Source organism: Brachyhypopomus gauderio, chromosome 6 (assembly GCF_052324685.1).
Source record: "Brachyhypopomus gauderio isolate BG-103 chromosome 6, BGAUD_0.2, whole genome shotgun sequence".
Lineage (NCBI taxonomy): Eukaryota > Metazoa > Chordata > Actinopteri > Gymnotiformes > Hypopomidae > Brachyhypopomus > Brachyhypopomus gauderio.
Genome location: NC_135216.1, coordinates 11,187,374 through 11,207,942, shown reverse-complemented (window position 1 = coordinate 11,207,942; position 20,569 = coordinate 11,187,374). Strand labels below are relative to the sequence as shown.

The window sequence follows — 20,569 nt, the reverse complement described above, 5'->3', positions numbered from 1 at the left end:
ATAAAAAAAAACGACAATAAATAAACAGCTCCTTGTTCATTAATCTACTGAACCATGTGACAAACTCATTCAAAACACAGACCTGTTGGTCACAAGTTTGTGGCAGATGGCAATATGCACACTAGTGTTGTCAAATTGGATTGATAATTTCCTATCCAACAATTCAATAATAACAGTACTGCACATCCTTACCCAAAAATATGGTAATTTCCTAGCTTACTTACTAATCTACCTACTTATCTCCTGTAGTTAGAACCCATGTTCTTTAAACCATGACAGTAAAGTTGTGAAAAAACGGTAGATTTCTCTTCTTTTGTAGCTGGTCAAATGAAAACAGTCACCCTTTGAAGAGCTCTGTCATAGTTACAATGCTTGAGCTTCCCCCTCTCTACCCTGGGTGGCCCACACACACATACAAGCTACCTCTGTGCTCCAACACCCCCACCAACACCACCCCTGCCTTTGCCCACAAAATCTCACTCTGCACCGAAATCAAAACGTCAGAGACCTGGAGAGTAGTCAATTTCATATCGGTTCTGATCCATCATTTCCAACGCCCTTGAATGAATGGACGAGTTTGGAAGTGTAATACTGACTGAAGTGATTCAATGACACAATTCTGCCATCTACAGGGCGCAATGGGTATTGCCAGATAATTATGCCGTTAAAGAACTCGGGCAAACAAGATTAAATCTACCATGTCCGTTTCGTTGCGGAATTTTTTTTTCATTATAACAATATCAGTTTCTGTAATAATTTTCTAATTTATTTAATCAATTAATTAACTACATTAACAACTACTGTTCCATGAACTCGACGGCTATTGGAACAGTTAAGTGATAATCGTAGGCTGGCTAGGATGAAGGTTAAACCCAGTAAGTCTAGGAGTGTTTCAATTGTGAAAGGGAAGTTGACACAAGAAAAGTATGTGATGGAGGGAGAAGTAATACCATCTATTCTGAAGAAATCAGTTAAGTCTAGGTAGGTGGTACCAGTGGCAAAAAGGGGGTATGCAGCGTATGCGACGCATAGGGGCGCTGCACTAGAGGGGGCGCCAAATCGATGCCAGAAAATTATTTGACGAGTTGGTGGGGGTGGGGAGTGGAGTGCGGGGGGCGCCGATAGTATGTTTGCATACACCTCAGAAAGTATGTAGTTGCAACCCTGGGTGGTACACCGCAGCACTGAACGACAAAGAGCAGGTTGTAGTGTTAAGGAAGGAAATGGGTGAGGCTATTAATAGCATGGACGTAATTTTGATTTCAAAAGTGGGGGGGACATGGATTCGTCGCTATTTAAATATTTGGTTTTAACCGTAAAAACTGGGGGGGACCAAAACCGGCTTTTGAAAAAGTGGGGGGGACATGTCCCCCCCCCCCAAATTACGTCCGTGATTAATAGTATCGATAAGTCCTTTTTGCCAGGTAAATTAAAGTTGTGGTGTTTGCAGTTTGGATTGTTGCCTCGTCTAATGCCAGGTTCACACTACACGAATTTCAGTCGTCAGGTTTTTGTGCCGTTCACACTACACGACTGGTTGTGCTGTAATCGCGAGTCTTTCAGTTGTTGTAGCTTTCACACTACATGACTGATCGGTGACGCGGGCTCACGAATTTTACACGACTGGGGAATCGCCGACTCATCTGGCTGCCGTCCAAAAACACGAGAACACGAAAACGAAACTCTCGCGAGAACCAGCAACACCACGTAGAAGAAAAAAACAATGTACATGTACTCCACATTTTCGTTATTATTATTATTATTATTATTATTATTATTATTATTATTATTTGTACCGTTTAAACACTCCATAGTCCCAAGTTTCCAGAATTATTTCATCTCTCCGTTGCAGTGAACATAGATATAATCAATCGCACTATTTCTCCAGTGCTGTCACAATAACTTAAACACAGTGTTGTAGTAAAGTTGTAAGAAAGGTGAGGATTTTGTGTGTTTGCTGGGTTACTGTTTTGAAAGCATTCTTGAAAGTTTTTTACATTCTTCATAGATATCTTCAGCGGTGCCGCGGTTCTCTCTCCGCGTTCCCATTGGCTGTAGCTAGACGCTGTTCCCATTGGCTGTAGCTAGACGCTGCTTCCGACTCTCAGTCGCCGACTGCTAGACAAATACTATAAATAAACTATACCACGTGCTATATTCAACAGGCTTCCTTCTACACCGTCTTCGTCTCTCTACCCCATCAAGTGGCCAATGGCGTCACCTAGCGACTGGACGAGTGTGGCACCCGATTACACGACGATGGATTACACAGAGCTGATGCAACACCATGATTTCAAAGCCTCTCTGTGAAAAATACATTTATTTTTTCCTGTTTATGCAGGATGGAATTATTAGGTTTAGAAAACACCATAATCTGTATTTCTATTTAAATGTTTTAACGCTGATGATAGATATAAATTCAGAAAATATATGTAAACCATATATTGACACGTAGATAAAAACTTTTATTGTGAAATAAATGACGTAATTCTCGACCGGAAGACCTTGTCACCGGCTTCTTACTGCACGTTTTCCTACGTCCCAGACTCAGGTGCGTTCACTATGGAGCTATTTTCCCCCTGTATATGCGTTTTCTTGTATATCCATTAACATTATTTTAATAATTTAATAATAAATGTTTAAATCCGATTGTTATATCTTACTACAAATAAATTCTGCACTGTTAATAGTTGCCAAGAAGATTTTCTTAGCATTATTGCTAAGCTAGCTATGGCTAGGTAAGCTGTGTTCCTATGTTCATTGAATGAAAAATGGGAAATAATAATAATTTTCGACTAAGGTTGTCAACTGTTATTTTATTATCCGGTGTGTACGCTACGTTAGCTAGAGTTTAAAGTTAAAAGTTTCATGTAGTTGCACCTCCTGAATGTAACAGAATAGAAGGAGATGGGGATGTAAAACTGTAGCTGGTTTAGTGTGCAGTAAATCAGGGCGAGTGTTTGCTGTAGGTTCGTATGTATTGATTGCCATTGTAGCTGTCAGTTCAATATTTTCTACAGGATCGGTTAGAATTAAATGTTTGAAACGAATGAATGTTGTTAAAAGGTAATATGTAATTGCCATTACAAGTGTTCACTGATGATTATGGTGGTTTGACAGAAAACCTTGCCAAATAAACTTTTGATGATTATATTGTTCTTCTAGACCAGGGGTAATCAATTAAATCTTTCCGCGGTCCATTTTTGGCAGATAGCTCAGACCTTAGGTCCGGGTCCGCGGTGGCGAACGAAAGTTGTTGAGCGGGGGGGGGGGGGGGGGTGTTGGCGAACGAAAGTTGTTGAGCGGGGGGGGGGGGGGGGGGGGGGGGGGGGGGTGGCGAACGAAAGTTGTTGAGCGGGGGCGAACGTAACACTCGTCTGAAAATAAATTCTCCGGTTTAAAATATAGTCTCCCGTTAAAATTTTTTTGGCATTTGGGTCCGTATCAGGAATGTGATTGGGTCCGGACAGGACGGCGTTCGGGTCCGGATCCGGACCGCGGTCCGCCATTTGGTGATACCTGTTCTAGACTGACTTGGTAAAGATGTTGGTAAGGACTTAATGATATGAAGATCTATATATATCTAGATTGTGTATATTTTGAGTCACGGCGTCATGGGAGACCAACTGAATCCGGACGAGAAATTCAGCCTCGTTACCAGAAATCTTCAGGTGAGGTCTGCTTAAGATAACTGTATCATGAATAAAGCAGCAGTTGTACGAGAGTAGTTGTTGTCTTTTTACAGTAATTCAACCTGTAACTAACCTTGAAGAACAAGTACTTGTAACCATGGCTTTGTTTCCCAGGCAGCACCTGTATAGCTATAGGTATACTAATAAAATGTAAATTGCTCTGGATAAGAGGACCTGCCAAGTCTATTGCTAAATATAAATGCGTACACATAATGGCTGAGTTGCACTTTCCTGTCAACAAGCGCTAATGAAGTGCAGGCTGCTGTGAGCAACGTTTGCCCAACTGACAGTGACCCCTGTGTCTTCCAGGAGGTTCTTGGGGAAGAGAAGCTTAAGCAGATTCTTCAGGAACGAGAATTAAAGGTGTACTGGGGCACTGCGACCACAGGCAAGCCCCATGTCGCTTACTTTGTTCCCATGTCAAAGATTGCAGACTTCCTGAAGGCCGGTTGTGAGGTGAGTCTTTGTAGTTTTCATGTAATAAACCGTTTAATGGGTCAGATATACAGTCCTACAGGTGATGTACTATTATTAATTGATTACTATTTATTTATGCATGAATCCTATGTGTGCTTTTCCTATGTGTGATAAATAGGTGACCATCCTCTTTGCTGACCTTCATGCATTCTTGGACAACATGAAGGCTCCCTGGGAGCTGCTGGAGCTCCGGGTTCAGTACTATGAACAAGTCATCAAGGCCATGCTGGAGAGTATCGGGGTGCCCCTGGATAAGCTCAAGTTTGTCAAAGGCACAGACTACCAGCTGAGCAGGTGAAGCACTAGAGTTGTAGGCAGACTCAAGAGTTAAATCTCATTTGTGAACACAGATGGGTTTAAGCTTGCGCTCTTAAATAAGGTCAGAGTACTTGCATCAGTATCATTATTGGGTTGATATACTAGCCTGTTCTAGATATGTGGAAATGGCGGAATGAAAGCAACGCCCTGCCAGTAAAACATGCATGTGATCATGTTTGACTGAGTATTACTGGGCATTCACGCCTTAAACACCTGTAAAACCTGTCATTGCAGTATTGGTTTCCTGCATGCCATCAAGTAGAACATTATTTAACAAATACCAGTAACACATCTTGTCGCAGTACGTGCAAATCCACTATGCACAATCTTGAAAAAGTGTGAAAACTTTTGTAAATGCAAATGTTTCTGCATTTTATCATTTATTCAAGTAAAATTCTGTATTTCTACACTATTGGTACTCTTCATATGACCAATAAGCTATTTAATGGTTATATAACATTTGATCATGGTAATAAGTTAATAACCTTACCAAGATGTACTGGTGATAAAAATTATAAGATAATTTCAATGCATCATATTGATACCAAGTCACCAGTGTTTAGAACTGGTGTTGATACAGAATGGGATGGCATCTGTGCATTTATTTTAGAAACTAAAGCATAAAATGTAAACTAATACATTTAATAATGAGGGCTATAAACATGCATATGAAAAGGCTATCAGTCTGTGTATTTCTTTAGGAAGTAAATGGATGTTGTAACTGGTCTTCATGCCGTCTCCTGGCCCTTCTCCTGCAGGGAGTACACCCTGGATGTGTATCGCCTCTCCTCCATGGTGACGGAGCACGACGCCAAAAAGGCGGGAGCTGAGGTGGTGAAGCAGGTGGAGCACCCCCTCCTGAGTGGTCTACTCTACCCTGGCCTGCAGGTGCTTCACCTCCCTCAGCTGCATGTGATGGATGCGTTTGATACACCTTGTAACGATGCAGAATCACGAGGCGGGTTTGGATCCATGTGCAGGTTTAATATAAAAATCAAGTAGCGGAGTAACAATAAACGGGCAGAAGTCAAAATCCAGAGAATCCAATATGGTACAGATTAGGCCTGTGTTGAAAAAATCGATTTTCCGATTCAGAATCGATTCGCATATGATGATCTGATTATCGATTCGTACGTCCAAAGATCGATTTTTTTAGTGAACTTTTACCCCCGCCTCGTCACTGAATTCACGCTGGCGTGCTCGGTCTAACTAACTGTAAAACAACATGGCGACGGACAGTGACGGTAACGACGATAGTCAAATCGGCAATCTAAAAACAGAAGGACAGTTTATCCAGTGTCAGTGACTATTTACATTTAGTCCATGTCACTGACAGTTTACCCAGTGTTTTTACAGTTTAAAAAAGTTAAAAATGCTCTTGTAACGTTGGGCGCAAGGCGATGGACGAGACAGAATCCTTTGCACTTTCCAAATCGTTACGTTTATTACATTTACCGAAGCGCAGACAGCGCACATAAAACACGTTTACATAGAACGTGTGTGACTCAAACAACGACGAGCACAGGACGCTGCGCGAACGCACATTAAGTAGACAAACCATACAAACCCCACGTGATGACGAGACGAGTCACAGGTGAGGATTATCACAAGACGCACCCGCACCCGCGGAGATACGCAGACGAGTAGACGCAGACAACGTTAACACACGCCCAACAGGGAGGGGTCGGGGACCGTAACGTGACAGTTCTGTTATTATATTCTCACTTTAAAGAAAAATACACGTTTACATTTTATACTTTCAGTTTATTAAGTGTGAGCACTTTTAAAATTAAAATGCATTTGGTAGCAACAGCTTTTGGGTGACTTCTTAATTATTTCAATCATAATAATAATGCACTGGTTAGTGTCCCAGTAGGAGTCCACTGTTGCAGATATAGACACCTCAAAGATGTCCTCTGTTTATTGTCCTGGATTACCTTTCTTGAAGGTAGATTTATGATTACCCTTTTCACCAGTCTTCCAGCCATCAGTAACTACCAACTACCAGTAACTATTTGCTGATTAATATTGATATAATACTAGTTTTAACATGTTGCTTCTGTACAGTCAGGAAACAGCTCAAATAAATACATTTTTAATAACACTAAACCCCGAATTGGATCGAATCGGATCGAATCGATTAAATCGGATTAAATCGAAATAAATCGATTCTTAATCTTCAGAATCGGAATCGGATCGATTCTTGGAATTTGAATCGATACCCAGCCCTAGTACAGATGTAACAGACGGGCAAGGCAATGGCAGGGTATGCACACACAAGAAGAATGTCAATACTGTGTAGGTGGGGCTAGAGGGTTTAAGTACACATGAGAATGAATGAATTCGGAACACCTGAGTCGAGTCTAGAATTCAGGGGAGGACCTCTGGTGGCGAGGTAGGGAAGTGCAGGACCTGACATCTGTCTTTTCAAAGCATATATTTTTTTGTTTAGGCTGTTACACACGTAGTTGAGCATAGCGTTAAATGTATGTTGATCTTCAGAGTGTGTTGTGTGTTTTTTAGGCTCTGGATGAAGAGTACTTGAAGGTGGATGCTCAGTTCGGTGGTGTGGATCAGAGGAAGATCTTCACTCTGGCAGAAAAGGTACGAATGAATATATTCTGTTGCAGCAATATACCGGTATATTTTTTATCCCCCAGTGTAATTCAGAACCCACACCATATTGCACTTTGTGATTGCGTGGTTTATAGCATTAGGTTGTGTATATTTTATGTTGTGTGTTGTTGTCCTCCACCAGTACCTGCCCTCTCTAGGTTACACAAAGCGCATCCACATGATGAACCCGATGGTGCCCGGCCTGACTGGAAGCAAGATGAGCTCTTCAGAAGAGGTGCAACTGGGAGTGGGGATGTACTCACTCATACATGGCCCTTGGTACGGTACCCCGGTGCCTTGGAAGCAGCGTTTCATCTTTGCAACTTTTCATTCCACCAGGAGTCCAAGATAGACCTCCTTGATAAGAAAGAGGATGTGAAGAAGAAGTTGAAGAAGGCCTTTTGCGAGCCTGGGAATATCCAGAATAATGGAGTTCTCTCCTTCGTCAAGCACGTCCTCTTCTCGCTGAATTCTGGTGAGCAGAATGGTGCTCCGTGCTGAGACACACTACAGGCCTTCAACGACAGACATGTCCTCATTGTCCTGGCTGCTCTCTGTTCTTCACTAGAGTTTGTGATTAAAAGAGATCCTAAGTGGGGAGGAGACAAAGTCTACACAGACTTTGAGGAAGTAGAGAAGGACTATGCTGAGGAGGTGGGTGAAGAATGCTTTCTGCCCTTTTAATGCACTACCTGTCTTAGAATCGGCTTGTTTTGAACGTGGTTCATGCATTTTGTTGTGATGCTCTTTTAATACTGGGTCCTTAGAAAATCCACCCCGGTGACTTAAAAGCTTCAGTGGAAGTGGCACTGAACAAGCTTCTGGACCCCATCAGGAAGAAGTTTGAGACACCTGAGTTGAGGAAGCTAACCAGCAGAGCCTATCCTGATCTGTCCAAAAACAGTGAGTTCAGTTTGGAGGGACAAAGACAAAGACAGACAGTGTGCATGTACAACACCTGCACAGTAATGGGAACAGTTCTATAACAATGAACTATTGTTTATTACTCTTTATTATCACACTAATGTGGGATTGCTTATACAGAATGAATATACAGTGTCTAAATGATACTGTCCTTTAAGACCAAGGCTCATCCACTGGTGGGTGGGGTTTGTGATTGTGTTCAGAGAGTGCCCCAAAAGGAAACCCCAAAAATACAGCAGACGAGGAGGAGATTGTCCCATCCCGACTGGATCTCAGAGTGGGAAAAATCGTCAGCGTACAGAAGGTATTCGAGCAGGAAATTGTTTTCAGTAAATGTACAAGAGGTTACCAAAGCACAAACATTTATAAAAAAATTCTATTTGGTCTTTGATTGCATTGTTATCTTGACTTTACAGCACCCAGATGCAGACTCGCTGTATTTAGAGAAAATCGACGTTGGAGAGGAGCAGCCTCGGACTGTTGTGAGCGGCTTGGTGGCCTACGTCTCCCAGGAGCAGCTGCAGGACCGGCTCGTGGTTCTGCTGTGCAACCTGAAGCCCCAGAAGATGCGTGGGATTGAGTCTCAGGCCATGCTGATGTGTGCCTCAGTGTGAGTTTCTCTCATTAAAACAGACTTGAACTCCTGTAATTGTTGCACAAGCTCATTGTCTCATGGCCTGTCATTGCGACTGTGGCATGCGTGACAGTGAGGGAGAGCCCAGGCAGGTAGAACCGCTGGACCCTCCTGAGGGATCCGCTCCAGGTGACCGCGTTTATGTAGAGGGCTACGAGTCTGGGAAGCCCGATGATGAACTGAAGCCAAAGAAGAAGGTGTTTGAGAAACTGCAGGTATGTAAATGAGATCATTGTGAACCAGCCTCATTGTGCACTTTCATTTTGCCCGAGTTTGAACTGTATCTGTGAATGTGTGTGCGTGACTTCTCAGGTGGACCTGAAGATTTCAGCCGACTGCGTAGCTCAGTGGAAAGAGAAGGACCTGATGACCAAACTGGGAAAGATCACCTGTAACACACTCAAAGGTGGCAACATCAGTTAGATATTCTCTTTCATCTTCTCCCACCAACTCATGGTCTTCAAGTCTAGACTCCCAACCCATCCCAGTTACTGCTGGGTACTGCACAGTGCCAGATATCATTGTTATTTATTGTACTAGCAAATCAAGGTCTGATTTAAACCAATTAATAACACTTGACAAGTGCAACCGTTTTCACTATGCCTAAAACGTGCTGTCATCGCATGTACTGGTGTCCATAAATCTTTAGGATAATGTGCTTCAGTGCACAATACCTAATGTTTAGAGTAGATAGAGGGTGTTGTGCGACCCTTCATCTAAGGTCTTCTTCAGCTGACATCACCAAGTCATCTTTGTATGATCAATATAGACAAACCATTTATATTGGTTAGTTTCTAGGAATGAGGTTGGTCAAATACCTGAAAACAGTTGCATTATATATTGAGGTTTATATAGGTAAGAAATTATACTAATCACACATGTACAAAATAAATATGGAAAAAAAAAAACAAAAAAACACCATTCTTCTCATTCTTTGTTAAAAATGTATTGGAGAGCTGAGAGTTGGGGGAAACTCCTGATGACTTAATTACCTTTTAAGAAAGCAGCATTTTGAAAGTTTTTGCAGTATGCAGACGTGTACCTCAACTCTGGATCAGGATGATCTGCTGTCTATGAAAAACTGTAGTCTACTGCTCAAATAATTAATAGTGATAGGTAACTTGACAACTTCTGATAAAATTGTAAGCAAAATCTTGGACTCTCCTGACTGTAATGTCTTAGTTTTTAATGCATAAATACTTTTCATTTGTATTTTCATTTGTAACAGTCAAATGTGAACACGAGGGAGTATAAAAGCTGGTGTCCCCTTCCCAATACAAATGTAATTACTTTTAGGGGGAATCGTTTTTATTTACTGATCGTACAACAAATGGAAAATGTTTAAAGATTGTTTTAATTACATGTAACACCTTAAAAGTACAATTTCCTTAAAAGTCCCCTCATGTTAAAGGAGTCTATTTGCAGATTTCTTACTAGTGAGAAAAATGCTTCACAGTTTTTGCCAGACCCTTGATATTACATTACCATTCCTCAACCATTGTTTCTTTTGTAATCTGCAACAATCTTCCATTCCAACACTGACTATTTAGGCTCGCTGTTAAATTCACTGTTTGGCTGTGGAAGAAAAAAGTTTTGTTTTTTTTTTTTACCACCAACAAAGTCTTGAACAATATGATGTGAAGTTTTTACTTTAATAGAGAAACTGCTTACATACAGTTTAACATATGGGAAACTATTAAATGACTTGCAGACCTGTTGAAAGGAAGCGTTTTACAGTGTTTGTGTCATGGGGGAAAGTCTGGTGTGGTTTTGGTGTGTGTTCTGGCCCACTTCTGTCTTCTAACCCAATAGGTATTGCAGACCAGGTGCCATAACATTATATTTGATGGAAAAAAACAAAAACAAGTTTAAAAAGTAAAATAAAACCTCATAAGCAGTGCCTCAAGATTATAAAATATGAATGAATAAATATTCATAAATAACTGAATTTTAAATGCATATTTATTTTAAAAGTGGCAACGCTATTTACTAGTGCCTTGAAATTTATCAAGACGCTATTGTCTATATGGATTTTAGAGGAAAAATCACTGATTTCATAAGTGGTGAAGTATTTGTTGCTTGTCACGGGCCTTCCCAACAAATCCACAGTATTTTACCCAAATGTGTATTATTCCCGTCTGTCACACACATCCAGGATGTCCTGGTGTTGAACTGCAGTTGTAAGCATGTGAATTCTAATTGTACAGATGCATGGAGTAAACTCTTAAGACTGTAAGATACAATTGATTAATGTGTAATTATATATATATGTACACACATGGAAAAATGTGTTAGTATAAGTAAGCCTTTTCAGTAATAGATGAAGGATACTTTCTACTGGTTAGCATGGGAAATGCAAAATTGTGTTGGGAGAGAAACATATATATTCATATGTAAAAAAAAAAATAAACACAAAAGTTTTGATATTCACATGAGTATCAAAGCAGCTCCATCCTAACTCCTCAGCAGTGAAAACTACCCTTTATGACCACTAGATGACAGTATAGCATTGCAGTCAAAGAATAAACAAGAATTTACAAAATCCACCCGCTGTTCTTTTTTACTCTTGACAAAACAAACTACCATGTAGAAAAATAGTCCAATGCTACAATAAAGCTATAATATCAAATGCATTAAGACAAATTCAATTCTTTCTTTCTTTTTTCTTTTTTTTTTTAAATATGAAGGCCATGTTCAGGCTAAGGCTTTTAAGATGAAACGGCTACATCAGTTCTTCTACAATCCCATTCATCACTTTCCATGTTTAACTTTCTCTTTAACATGACCGTGCACAGTACTGTTGTAGCCTCACTGGTCAGTACACACTTCAAGAGTACTTGCAGTCTCTGTCTTGTCGGAAAAATAAAATAGATCTTTATACTAATTTCTGTTACTCCTAAATCAGCATGGTATACTTTTTTGTGTGTATGTGCAGGAAATGTAAATTGTTTAATTCTGACTTGTTGACATCCGGTTCCCTAGTGAGTGTGCACACTGGCCAGCAGGTGGCACTGTTTCCTTTTGCCCCATATTCTCTCTTCCATTTTGCTTACTTAATGATGTGAACGGTGAAGCAGTTCCAAGTTTGACTGGCAGATTTGATGCATGTGCTGGTTTCTTAGCAACAGGTGGGGGGACCTTTACCTGCTTCTTTGTGCCATTTGTAACCACTGCTTTGGCCTGATCTGATATCTGCATGAGCTCCGCTGCGAGGTTCTGCTGGAGGCTGGCCTGTTCTTCTGGAGATGTGCAGGTCTCGATGACAACCTTCCTCGTGCTCTTGGAGAAAATGAAGCTCGCTGCGGATGCTGGGGATTGAAGAGGCAGGTCACAGCCGTCGGCTGTTTTAGGGGATGGTGTAGGCACATCGTTGCTATTCGTAGAGGGCGTCAGCACGCGTAGATTAGGTCTTGGTGGAAGTCCAGTGGAGGACATTGCTGCTGCCTTCATGCGTATAGCCTCTTGAAGTCGCATGGATGGAGCTGAAGGTGTAGCCAAGACTGACTTGATGGAGGACTGGGTGGGGTTTGAGCAAGATTTGCGGGCTGGTTTTTGTGGAATTACTTGACTAGGTATGCACTGATTCTGGTCTGAGGCAGACTCACTACCTGCTTTGCCATCTTGTGAGACTATGTTGACTTGGTCTTCAGCGTTTACCGATCTTAGCCGTATCATCTGAAGCAGAGAAGGTGTAACAAGGGGAATGTTTGCGTCGTCCTTTGAGATCGGTGCACTTTTATGTTTGGACAAAAGTTCTTTGCTTCTGTTGTCTGTGTTCGTCAGACTTGGTTGTCTGAAGTTAATAGACTGATCTTCTGTAGGTGTAGTCGTATCAGTAGGATCGTCAGATGTCACTAGCTGCGATATATCTGCAGCTGATAAGGTTGACGGGTTTGGAGAATTCCCTTGAGTTCGAGGAGACATTTCCTCAGGCTGTGGCTGTAAAGGTTTGTTCTGTGAATTAGCAGAAATTTCAGGAACCACGCATGTTTTTGAACAGACCAGATCAGTACAGACTTTCTCAAAGAACTGTGGTTTGTCATGGGATTGATCTAACGCTTTGCTGTCGGACACCTTTGCAACACTTATGATAGGATCTACAGGTGGTTGTTCTGTTGTAGTTTTCTTTTGCATTGATGCATTGACAATAACCGCTGGGTTTTGCTGTACATGCCTGGCTATATCTGGAACATTATACACCTCCTCTGGAGACGTACTGTTTGCCTGACCAGTTGTTTCACTGTTGGGTTGCTTGGATCTGTCTGAAAGTACTTCTTGTATTAGTGGTGGTGGAGGTGGTGGGGGAAACTCGATCTCATCCTGTCCATAAAATATCAAGTCAGCTGACTCGTTCATAGGTGGAGGTGGTGGAGGCCATAGACACTCTTTTTCATCTTTTTCTTTTTCACAGCGGAGTTCTTTCTCAGGTGGAGGCATGGACGCTGAGTAAGTTGGAGGCTTTTTAGAGGGAGGTGGAGGAGGAGGATGTGCCGGAGGTGGAGAGGGAGGTGGGGAGCTTGCAGGGAACTGTGGATCTAGCTTCTGTGGAGGCATATCATTTTGTATCTCTTGGTTTTGTGTGTCAGTCATGTTTGACTTTGGGGTTAGTGTGTTATTCTCTGATAAAACAGCAGAATTGATCACACAGTCTTCACTTTTTAACTGTTGGGTTGGTGACTGCACTCTTAGTTCACCATTGCTCGCTGTTGGCACCTTCTTTATTGGACTTTTGTTTTCAAGAATGATATCCTGTTTCTCAGTCACATAACTTGCCTTTTCCTTCTTAGGGTTTGTTTCTTTTTCATTCACTGGTAGACCTTCCATATGCGCTAAAGCTACAGACTCATCCAGAATCTCTCTCTCTAGGAGTGTCGTGGACTCATTCTTTGTCTCAAACATGGGGTCTTTGGGGTTTGTTTTAACTTCTACAGATGTATGTCTTTCTGAAGAGGTTTGATCAACTGTATATGCTGTGTTTTGATTTTTTACCAGTAAAAGATGTAGTTGTTGTTGTTGTTTTTGAAGCTCGATGGTCTTGTGGCTGTTTAAGGGTGGGCCACATATAAGTTCAATTGTGCGTTTGTTGTGAGCCCAGGTTTCAGGGGGTGGGGGGCGAGGGGCTTTTATCTTCGGTGGTGGAGGAATGTTGAAGAGCTCTCTGTGCACAGCTGCTGACGATGGTGGAGGTGCCTTGTTATTCACCATTGTAGCGGTGGACATTCTGTGTGACTGTGATTCAGTGGTGTGGGTTTGAGCGATGCGGTGGACTGGTTCTGACGCAACCGACGAAAAGGAAGCCGTTGATGACGAGACCAACACCACGGGGAGGGTCCGCGCACCCACCCTCTCTGGTTTTGGGGGCTTCATCTTCAGCTTCCCTGGAGAGGAGTGGCCGATGTCTTTGGAAGAATGAGTTGGTGTGCCACTTTGACTTGAGTATCCACTGGAGGGTGACATTGTCCTTTCAAATTTATTCTCTGATGACGAGTTGATTGAATCAGTTTGAGCACAAGTGGAATCTTTATCAGGGCTGTGTGGACTTGAAGTGAGATATGAGTGGGAGTCGTCCAAAAATGTTGGAGAGACTGTAGACATTTTTTCATCGTTGGCTGTTGCAGGATCATCTTTTGCACTGAGTCCCCCATCTGTTTGTGTGCCACTGTATTCCAAATTGTTCAAAAATTTTGTTTTTGCATGTCCTGACTTTTTCATTTTTTCATGGTGCAAAGAGTTCGTCCTTGTTGGCGGTGCTGGTGGTAGTTTAGGCTTCATTACAGACAGACTGCGGGATAAAATGTGACCATTTGTGGCACTTTCTCCCTCGTCATTCAGCTCCTCTTGGTCTGTTCGCTGACTGCCTGCTTTGCTGGTGGAACTTAACCAGCTGCCCGAGCTCTTACTGCTCATCTGCTCGGCGTGGTTTAGGTCGCAGTTTTCCTTCATGCAGTTTGTAGCATAAGAAGGTGGAAAATTTCTTCTAAAAGAGATTGTGGAGGGGTTGGAGACGATCGTCTCGGATGATTGCGAGCGGCTGCAATTGGAGCTGGTGGAAGCCGGCTCATCGCTGGTACCTCCTCCTGAACGTGAAGAACCTGGACTTGCCGACGCTAAACTGCTCTTGCCAGCTCTCCGTACGCTGCGTCTGCTGCGGCCTCTGTCAATCTCGATCACATCTATCGCAGCTGGGAGAATTGCATTAGGAATAATTGTGGACAAATAGGTAGCCTGTGGAGACATGGACATCACTGGGCCTTGCGGTTCCTGCAGGAAGGAGGAAGAACTTATCATTCCTGGTACAGCCAGGGATTTGGGCCTCTGTACAGGTGATATCCGTGTCCCGGGTTTGCAGGTTTGAAGCAAGTCATCTTTGTACACAGCTTGTAAATGGTGTCTGAGAAGTTGCTCGTCTCTGGATTCCTCAAGGGCTTCAATGTCCTGTAGGTGCACACGTGCGCCTTCGTAAGGTGTTACTGGTGGCCTTCCATCAGCTGCTGGGATTATGACTGCATCTGAATCGTCCGTGTCTGGGTGCTGCGGCAGTAAAACTCCTCTCTCCATGCCTGTGTTGAAAGATCATATGTACATCATGCTTTAACATGTTTACAATGGATGCATTGTATAGTCTTAGGAGACATTTAATTGTGTTTTACATTATAAGTGACATACATAGCTCTCTGTGAACATGTTGTGGTATGCCCATAATGGTCGTTCTTCTGTTTCTCTTTCTGCTCTTGTCCAGTCTCTTCACAGTGTTCAGGGGCTTAAATGTTGAACCTAAGGATGTTCAACCAAAGCATAAACCTAAAAATGTAATTGAAGCTACAAGAGCTGGGAAGGTTAATGCAGTACACAGTATCTCAGTATGATTCACTGATGAGTTATAGTGGAATACAGAAAATCTGAAATTTCAAAGCATTATTTTAAACATCCACTGGATTTGAATATGTCAAAGAGAAACTAGAGAAATTCTGCCAAGAGAAAAATCTGAGCGGGGAATAAAATATATATTTCTTAATACATTTGGGAAAAGAATGAAATACTGTGCTCCTAGGCAATAGATTGTCTCCGTTTTGAAAATATTTTTATATTCCATATTCATATTTTCTACCCTCCATGAATTACAACAGAATTTCAGAATTCAAAGTCTTGTCTTGAAGTTTTGAATGTGCCTTACCTTGCCGTGTTAGCACAGGGCGAGTTGACATTGCAGATACAACAGATGAAGATGTGATATGGTCATCATCCGTGCTGTCAAAGCCCAGAGGTCCAGCTCTTTCTTGACACTTGGAATCATCATCATCATCTTCCTGTGGATTATCTGTGAACTGCACATAAAACAATCCGGTTAGAACATCTGAAGAAACCTCCTCCTAAGATGAACACCACATAGTCTTCTGTGGGGGGAAAAAAAACTTACCACAACATGATCGTCTTGAAGGTTCATTCCATTATTGTGTTCTGCACATTCAAACATGGAATAATGCAAATCAACACAGAGCTGCCTTGGGATTGGCTATTCTGTAAGAACCAATCAGGGCTGCTTAAGTGTGGAAGCTGCCACTGCACAGGGAAGGCTCACCCTCCTGCTGTAGTATCTTAAGTCCTTCCAGGGCTTCAGTGTGCAGGTCCTCCAGGAACTTTGGCCTGCTGCTGCTCTCACTGAAGACATTCTCCTGGTAGAGCTGTGAGCTTGTGTAATGCACCGTCAGCTTCCTCTGCTCCACGTGCTTCTGCCCAGCTGTGAAGATAATGAGTCTTTAAATACTTGTTTTTCTTAGATGCTGGTGGAATTATTCATATTACACACTCAATTACTCATTAGCGGTAAGCAGATATTTTACATGGATACTACATTTATGAGTTTGATTATAAAAGAAATACATGTGATGGTCTGAGCTCACATTGTATCTCCAAAACAGAACTTCATAATGAAAAGGGTTCTTGAAGATTTTAACTTTCTGGATTAAATAAGGGTCAGTAAGAGTTTCAGTCAATCAAGTGATTAAGATGTATGTGGTTTTCTTATGACAAATCAATACCCTCCTAGAAGATAAATGCAACAAAATATCACAACTGTTAAATGTTGATGCTCAAATTATACAAATTCTGTTTCTTTGTTTCTAAATTTAACACTGATATGTGGACTAACAGAAGTATTGATAGAAGAAAACATTCTCATTCTTATTTGATCCCTCTGGGTCTCCATACCTGCTTGTAACCCATGGAGATAGAGAGAGGAAACCTCTGAGACCCTGCCACCTCCGGAGGGTTGTGTTGCAGTACAGGGCACAGACTGGCAGACAGACTCACTGCTCACAGTGCATAATGCCACCACTGGCTAAGAGAAACACTTACACCCCAGGAAGCACATAAACTGGATTGGCCTGATAGAATCACTTGGAATAATTGTGTCATGGCTTTGTGGACCTTCAGGATTTGAAACAGAAATATTTCCACTTGTATTGTAATCTAACATAATTTTAATTTTTCTTCTTAAACATTAAAAAGGCCATGGTGGCCATTTTGACATTTTAGTAAGAGAGCGATATTATGAAGTACAGAAAGATTTTACTACTTCAAAAGACTAGAGGTCATTTTGACCATTTTTATGGTTTCTCTAGTTCTTTCATGCTATTCCAGCACATTGGATGTTACCTTGGTGATAACCAGCCTAAGCAATTCATAGTATTTAACTCAGAAAACATCTGATAAAAATGTAGGATTTAACCGGGTAGCCGAGCTTCCTAACATTGTGTATGACATATTGTGCACATTGTGTATGTACATTTTAATGTAACACATTTTAATGTATGTGTTTCAAAAAGACAACCGTGGTCATTCAGGTAGGTTGGGGAATGTCAGGCTTTTAAGTGTACAGAATCCCAGCTTTTGAAGTAATTTCCTTTTCCATGTCAGGTGAAGGTATAGTTACTCTGTGGCATATTTAACACTGTTGCAGTATAGTATACGCTTTAATGAATTTTTAAAACTGGACTGCAATGAGACAAGCAGAGGCCTCTGAGCTATTGAAGTCTAAGAGTGTTATGTCTGATAAGCACTGAGGCTGACTGTTAACTGGACAATAGGGAGAAATACGACACTTGAGGGTGACCTTTAGTTTCTTGTGGACACTATCTGAGAAACAGTAAGAACCGGTCCCCCCTTTCAGCTTCCATATGTGCCCATGAGTATGAGACTCTTTTTGGGGAAGGGGAATCTCAGCTGTGGTCCTTGTGGAAGGTATTGGGATACAAACCTGATGAAAGGGTTTTGCCTGATGAGGGATCTTCTCCTAAAAGAGATCCCCATCGTTCTTTGTTAGAGTTTCTAACCCCCTACTGGGCATCGACTTTTAAGTGTCTGGATTAGCAGGTACCCCTCGGGGGTGTCAGGTGACTTGGCCATGTAGACGGGGATTGGGATACAATGCCAAGCTAATATAAGGAACATAGGCAGGTGCGCTTTGAGGCTGAGACAGTTACAGCTGAAAGCTTGTGGAATTTATTGAAATTAAATTCCTTAATGCTAAGGGTAAACAACAGCAGCTGTGGATTGTTATGTCTGCAAAAGCTCATATGTCTTATGCACTTAGGTTTCCCACAATGCAATAAATCCATCAGCACTTGAGGAGGGAGCACAAGAATGCCAGATACAAACAAAAAAAATGGAGAAGAAATTGTAAAATGCTGTCTGTGTCTTGCTTCTGAACTTTTTTTCTTTAAACCTCTGGGGTGTATAAGATAGGATAGAAAAGAACAAGATAGAGAGAGCAAGTGGTGATGATGTGCATCTGTCAAATGCAACTGTCTTGACAGTTTGCTTAAAGCATAACTGGAGTGTACACTGTGGTGCCAAAGCCCGAAATGCTTAAGAACACTTCACAACTCGTTCTTAGTATTACAGTGTTGGCTTATAAATAGCACTATATGACCTGGTAATAGATTTATGAACAAGTCTCTTTCTTCATCTTCAACATTATCAGGAAGTTATCAAATCCCAAAAAGGCAGCAAAGCACTCTGATCTCAGAGCATTTCTGTTTACGATTTCTGACAGGGAAGGTTGAGAAAAACATTGGTGTTATATTAGGTAATAGCCCATGGCTCAGAATCTGCCTGTCAGTTTCCTTCCCAGACCTTGTCTGGATGGTGTGATTTTTTTGTTGTTTTAATACCACACAACCTCTCAGAGCACAGAGTGGTGCGCAAGCACTTTTACTTCACTTATCAGAACAGCTTTTCAATTAGAATGTGTTTAAAGTTTACAAAATTAGTAGTTGCAGACCTGTTTCAAGGAATACAAATATAAGATATGAGTATTAGATACCAGCACTGACAAGAATTGAAATTTTAGTTTTTTGATAAATAAAGATATTAAAAGCAAAATAACTACATCAGTCCATTCCTTGATGCTCTCAAAGGATTATGCATATATTTCTCATTTTTTTTCCCTCCACGACATAATACAAAAGCATTTGTCTACTCACCCTTTTTCTTGAAGACTGACAGGAAAGATAAAATCTTTTTACTCAGAAAAACCACCATGCCTGCCTCGAGGTGAAGGTCCAGGAAGAGATCATCGTAATAAAGACTAAAACATGATTTAAAGGGGTCCACCTAGCTCCGTAAGAGCCGTAGTTCCTTTCAAGACGATAAACTGCAGCACTCAAAGAAATGATGTCGTGAGAAAACCGTGCAGCACCAGACTAAAAAAAGACAAGCCGGGAGGACACAATGCCATGTAGTGTGCAGCGTAGATCCCAGCTGCCTTACCCTGCCGCCCTCTGCCCTCCCTCTCTCCTCGCTCACATCTCCTTTGTCAGCCATAACCGCTTCTGGACCACTGGTCCATTCAGGTCTTCTCTGATGTTTTTCCCTTTGATGACTCCAACTGAACTTGGAATTCTTAATAACCTAAATAGCTACTCGGTTAATCCAGATCTCTAATCACAATCTCCTTTTCTGCATTTTTTTTTCTCTAAACTGAATTTGAAGTTACTGATCAATCTTGTGTATCTTGTGTGTTTACTCATCTAAGAGTAAGGTCATGTTTGGTCTCTGAACTTGAAACCTGTTCATTGGCTGCATCAGAATGCTTGATGAAGATTGAGGCCTGTTCATTGGCTGTATCAGAATGCTTCATGAAGATTGAGGCCTGTTCATTGGCTGCATCAGAATGCTTCATGAAGATTGAGGCCTGTTAATTGGCTGCATCAGAATGCTTCGAGAAGATTGCAATATGACTTGCTCTAGCTCACAAAGTGTGGATCACTATTAGTTATATTTCATTCATTGTTCGTTAACCAGAAATAACAAAAAAAAAAAATCTCCACAGGGAATTTTGCTGTCATGGCTGAAGGGTTTCTTGACTGTCAAATTATGATTGCCTGAGTGCCTTTTGATCAATGTTTTGTTTAACAACGCATGTGAACACAGTAATTTAAGGCTCCAGTCCCAACTGACTGCTTGCTTTCACTTTCAGACATAATAAAGTTCAGCTGGATTGGCCTTGGGATAGGAACTCAGGTGGAGTTGGCTCCAAAATAGGGGACACTATTTCAACGAGACAAAGGGAGCCATTTTGTATTGAGTATTGTCAACTCTTAGTGTGTCCAATGGATTCATCTTTTTGGCCCCCATGTTGCTTTTTGTATCTTCTGCTGTCTTCTTCTTGCTGTCTCAGCCTTCTTATCAGTCCCTCTTCATTCACTTCATTTGTGATTTAATCTGTCCATTAATCTCTCAAGTCGGGTTTCAGGTCTCAGCACACACATGTTGCCACACTGTCTGTGCCTGTGACATTCAACCATTTCTCCTGCATTTGTAAATTTCACACAACATTTGTAAAACAAACATCTAACAAACATTACCTTCCCCTCCATTGCGAAACGGCACTGTTTAGTCTATACTA

The 20,569-nt window shown here is 41.6% G+C and overlaps 2 protein-coding genes across 4 annotated transcripts in view; one reads left to right on the top strand and one right to left on the bottom strand.

Annotated features, from left to right (window-relative positions):
- The first annotated feature begins 2,423 nt into the window (after positions 1–2,423).
- yars1 (tyrosyl-tRNA synthetase 1) lies at positions 2,424–9,619 on the top strand. The gene is made up of 14 exons (XM_077008674.1): positions 2,424–2,551; positions 3,588–3,671; positions 4,002–4,148; positions 4,288–4,463; positions 5,246–5,375; positions 7,011–7,091; positions 7,246–7,338; positions 7,443–7,578; positions 7,672–7,757; positions 7,871–8,006; positions 8,231–8,331; positions 8,444–8,637; positions 8,735–8,876; positions 8,974–9,619. Exons 2-14 carry the CDS (start codon positions 3,615–3,617, stop codon positions 9,082–9,084), a joined length of 1,590 nt encoding a protein of 529 aa, XP_076864789.1. The 5' UTR covers positions 2,424–2,551; positions 3,588–3,614; the 3' UTR covers positions 9,085–9,619.
- Positions 9,620–9,694: 75 nt separating this feature from the next.
- The window catches only part of nhsl3 (NHS like 3), a 36,528-nt gene continuing 25,653 nt past the window's right edge, over positions 9,695–20,569 (bottom strand). For all 3 annotated transcript variants that reach the window (XM_077008672.1, XM_077008671.1, XM_077008673.1), the window contains 5 exons: positions 16,241–16,399; positions 16,079–16,119; positions 15,836–15,986; positions 15,328–15,435; positions 9,695–15,221 (listed from right to left, as the gene is read on the bottom strand). In XM_077008672.1, coding sequence (XP_076864787.1) covers positions 11,611–15,221; positions 15,328–15,435; positions 15,836–15,986; positions 16,079–16,119; positions 16,241–16,399 — 4,070 coding nt within the window. In that variant the 3' untranslated portion in view covers positions 9,695–11,610. The remainder of the gene's footprint in view (positions 15,222–15,327; positions 15,436–15,835; positions 15,987–16,078; positions 16,120–16,240; positions 16,400–20,569) is intronic.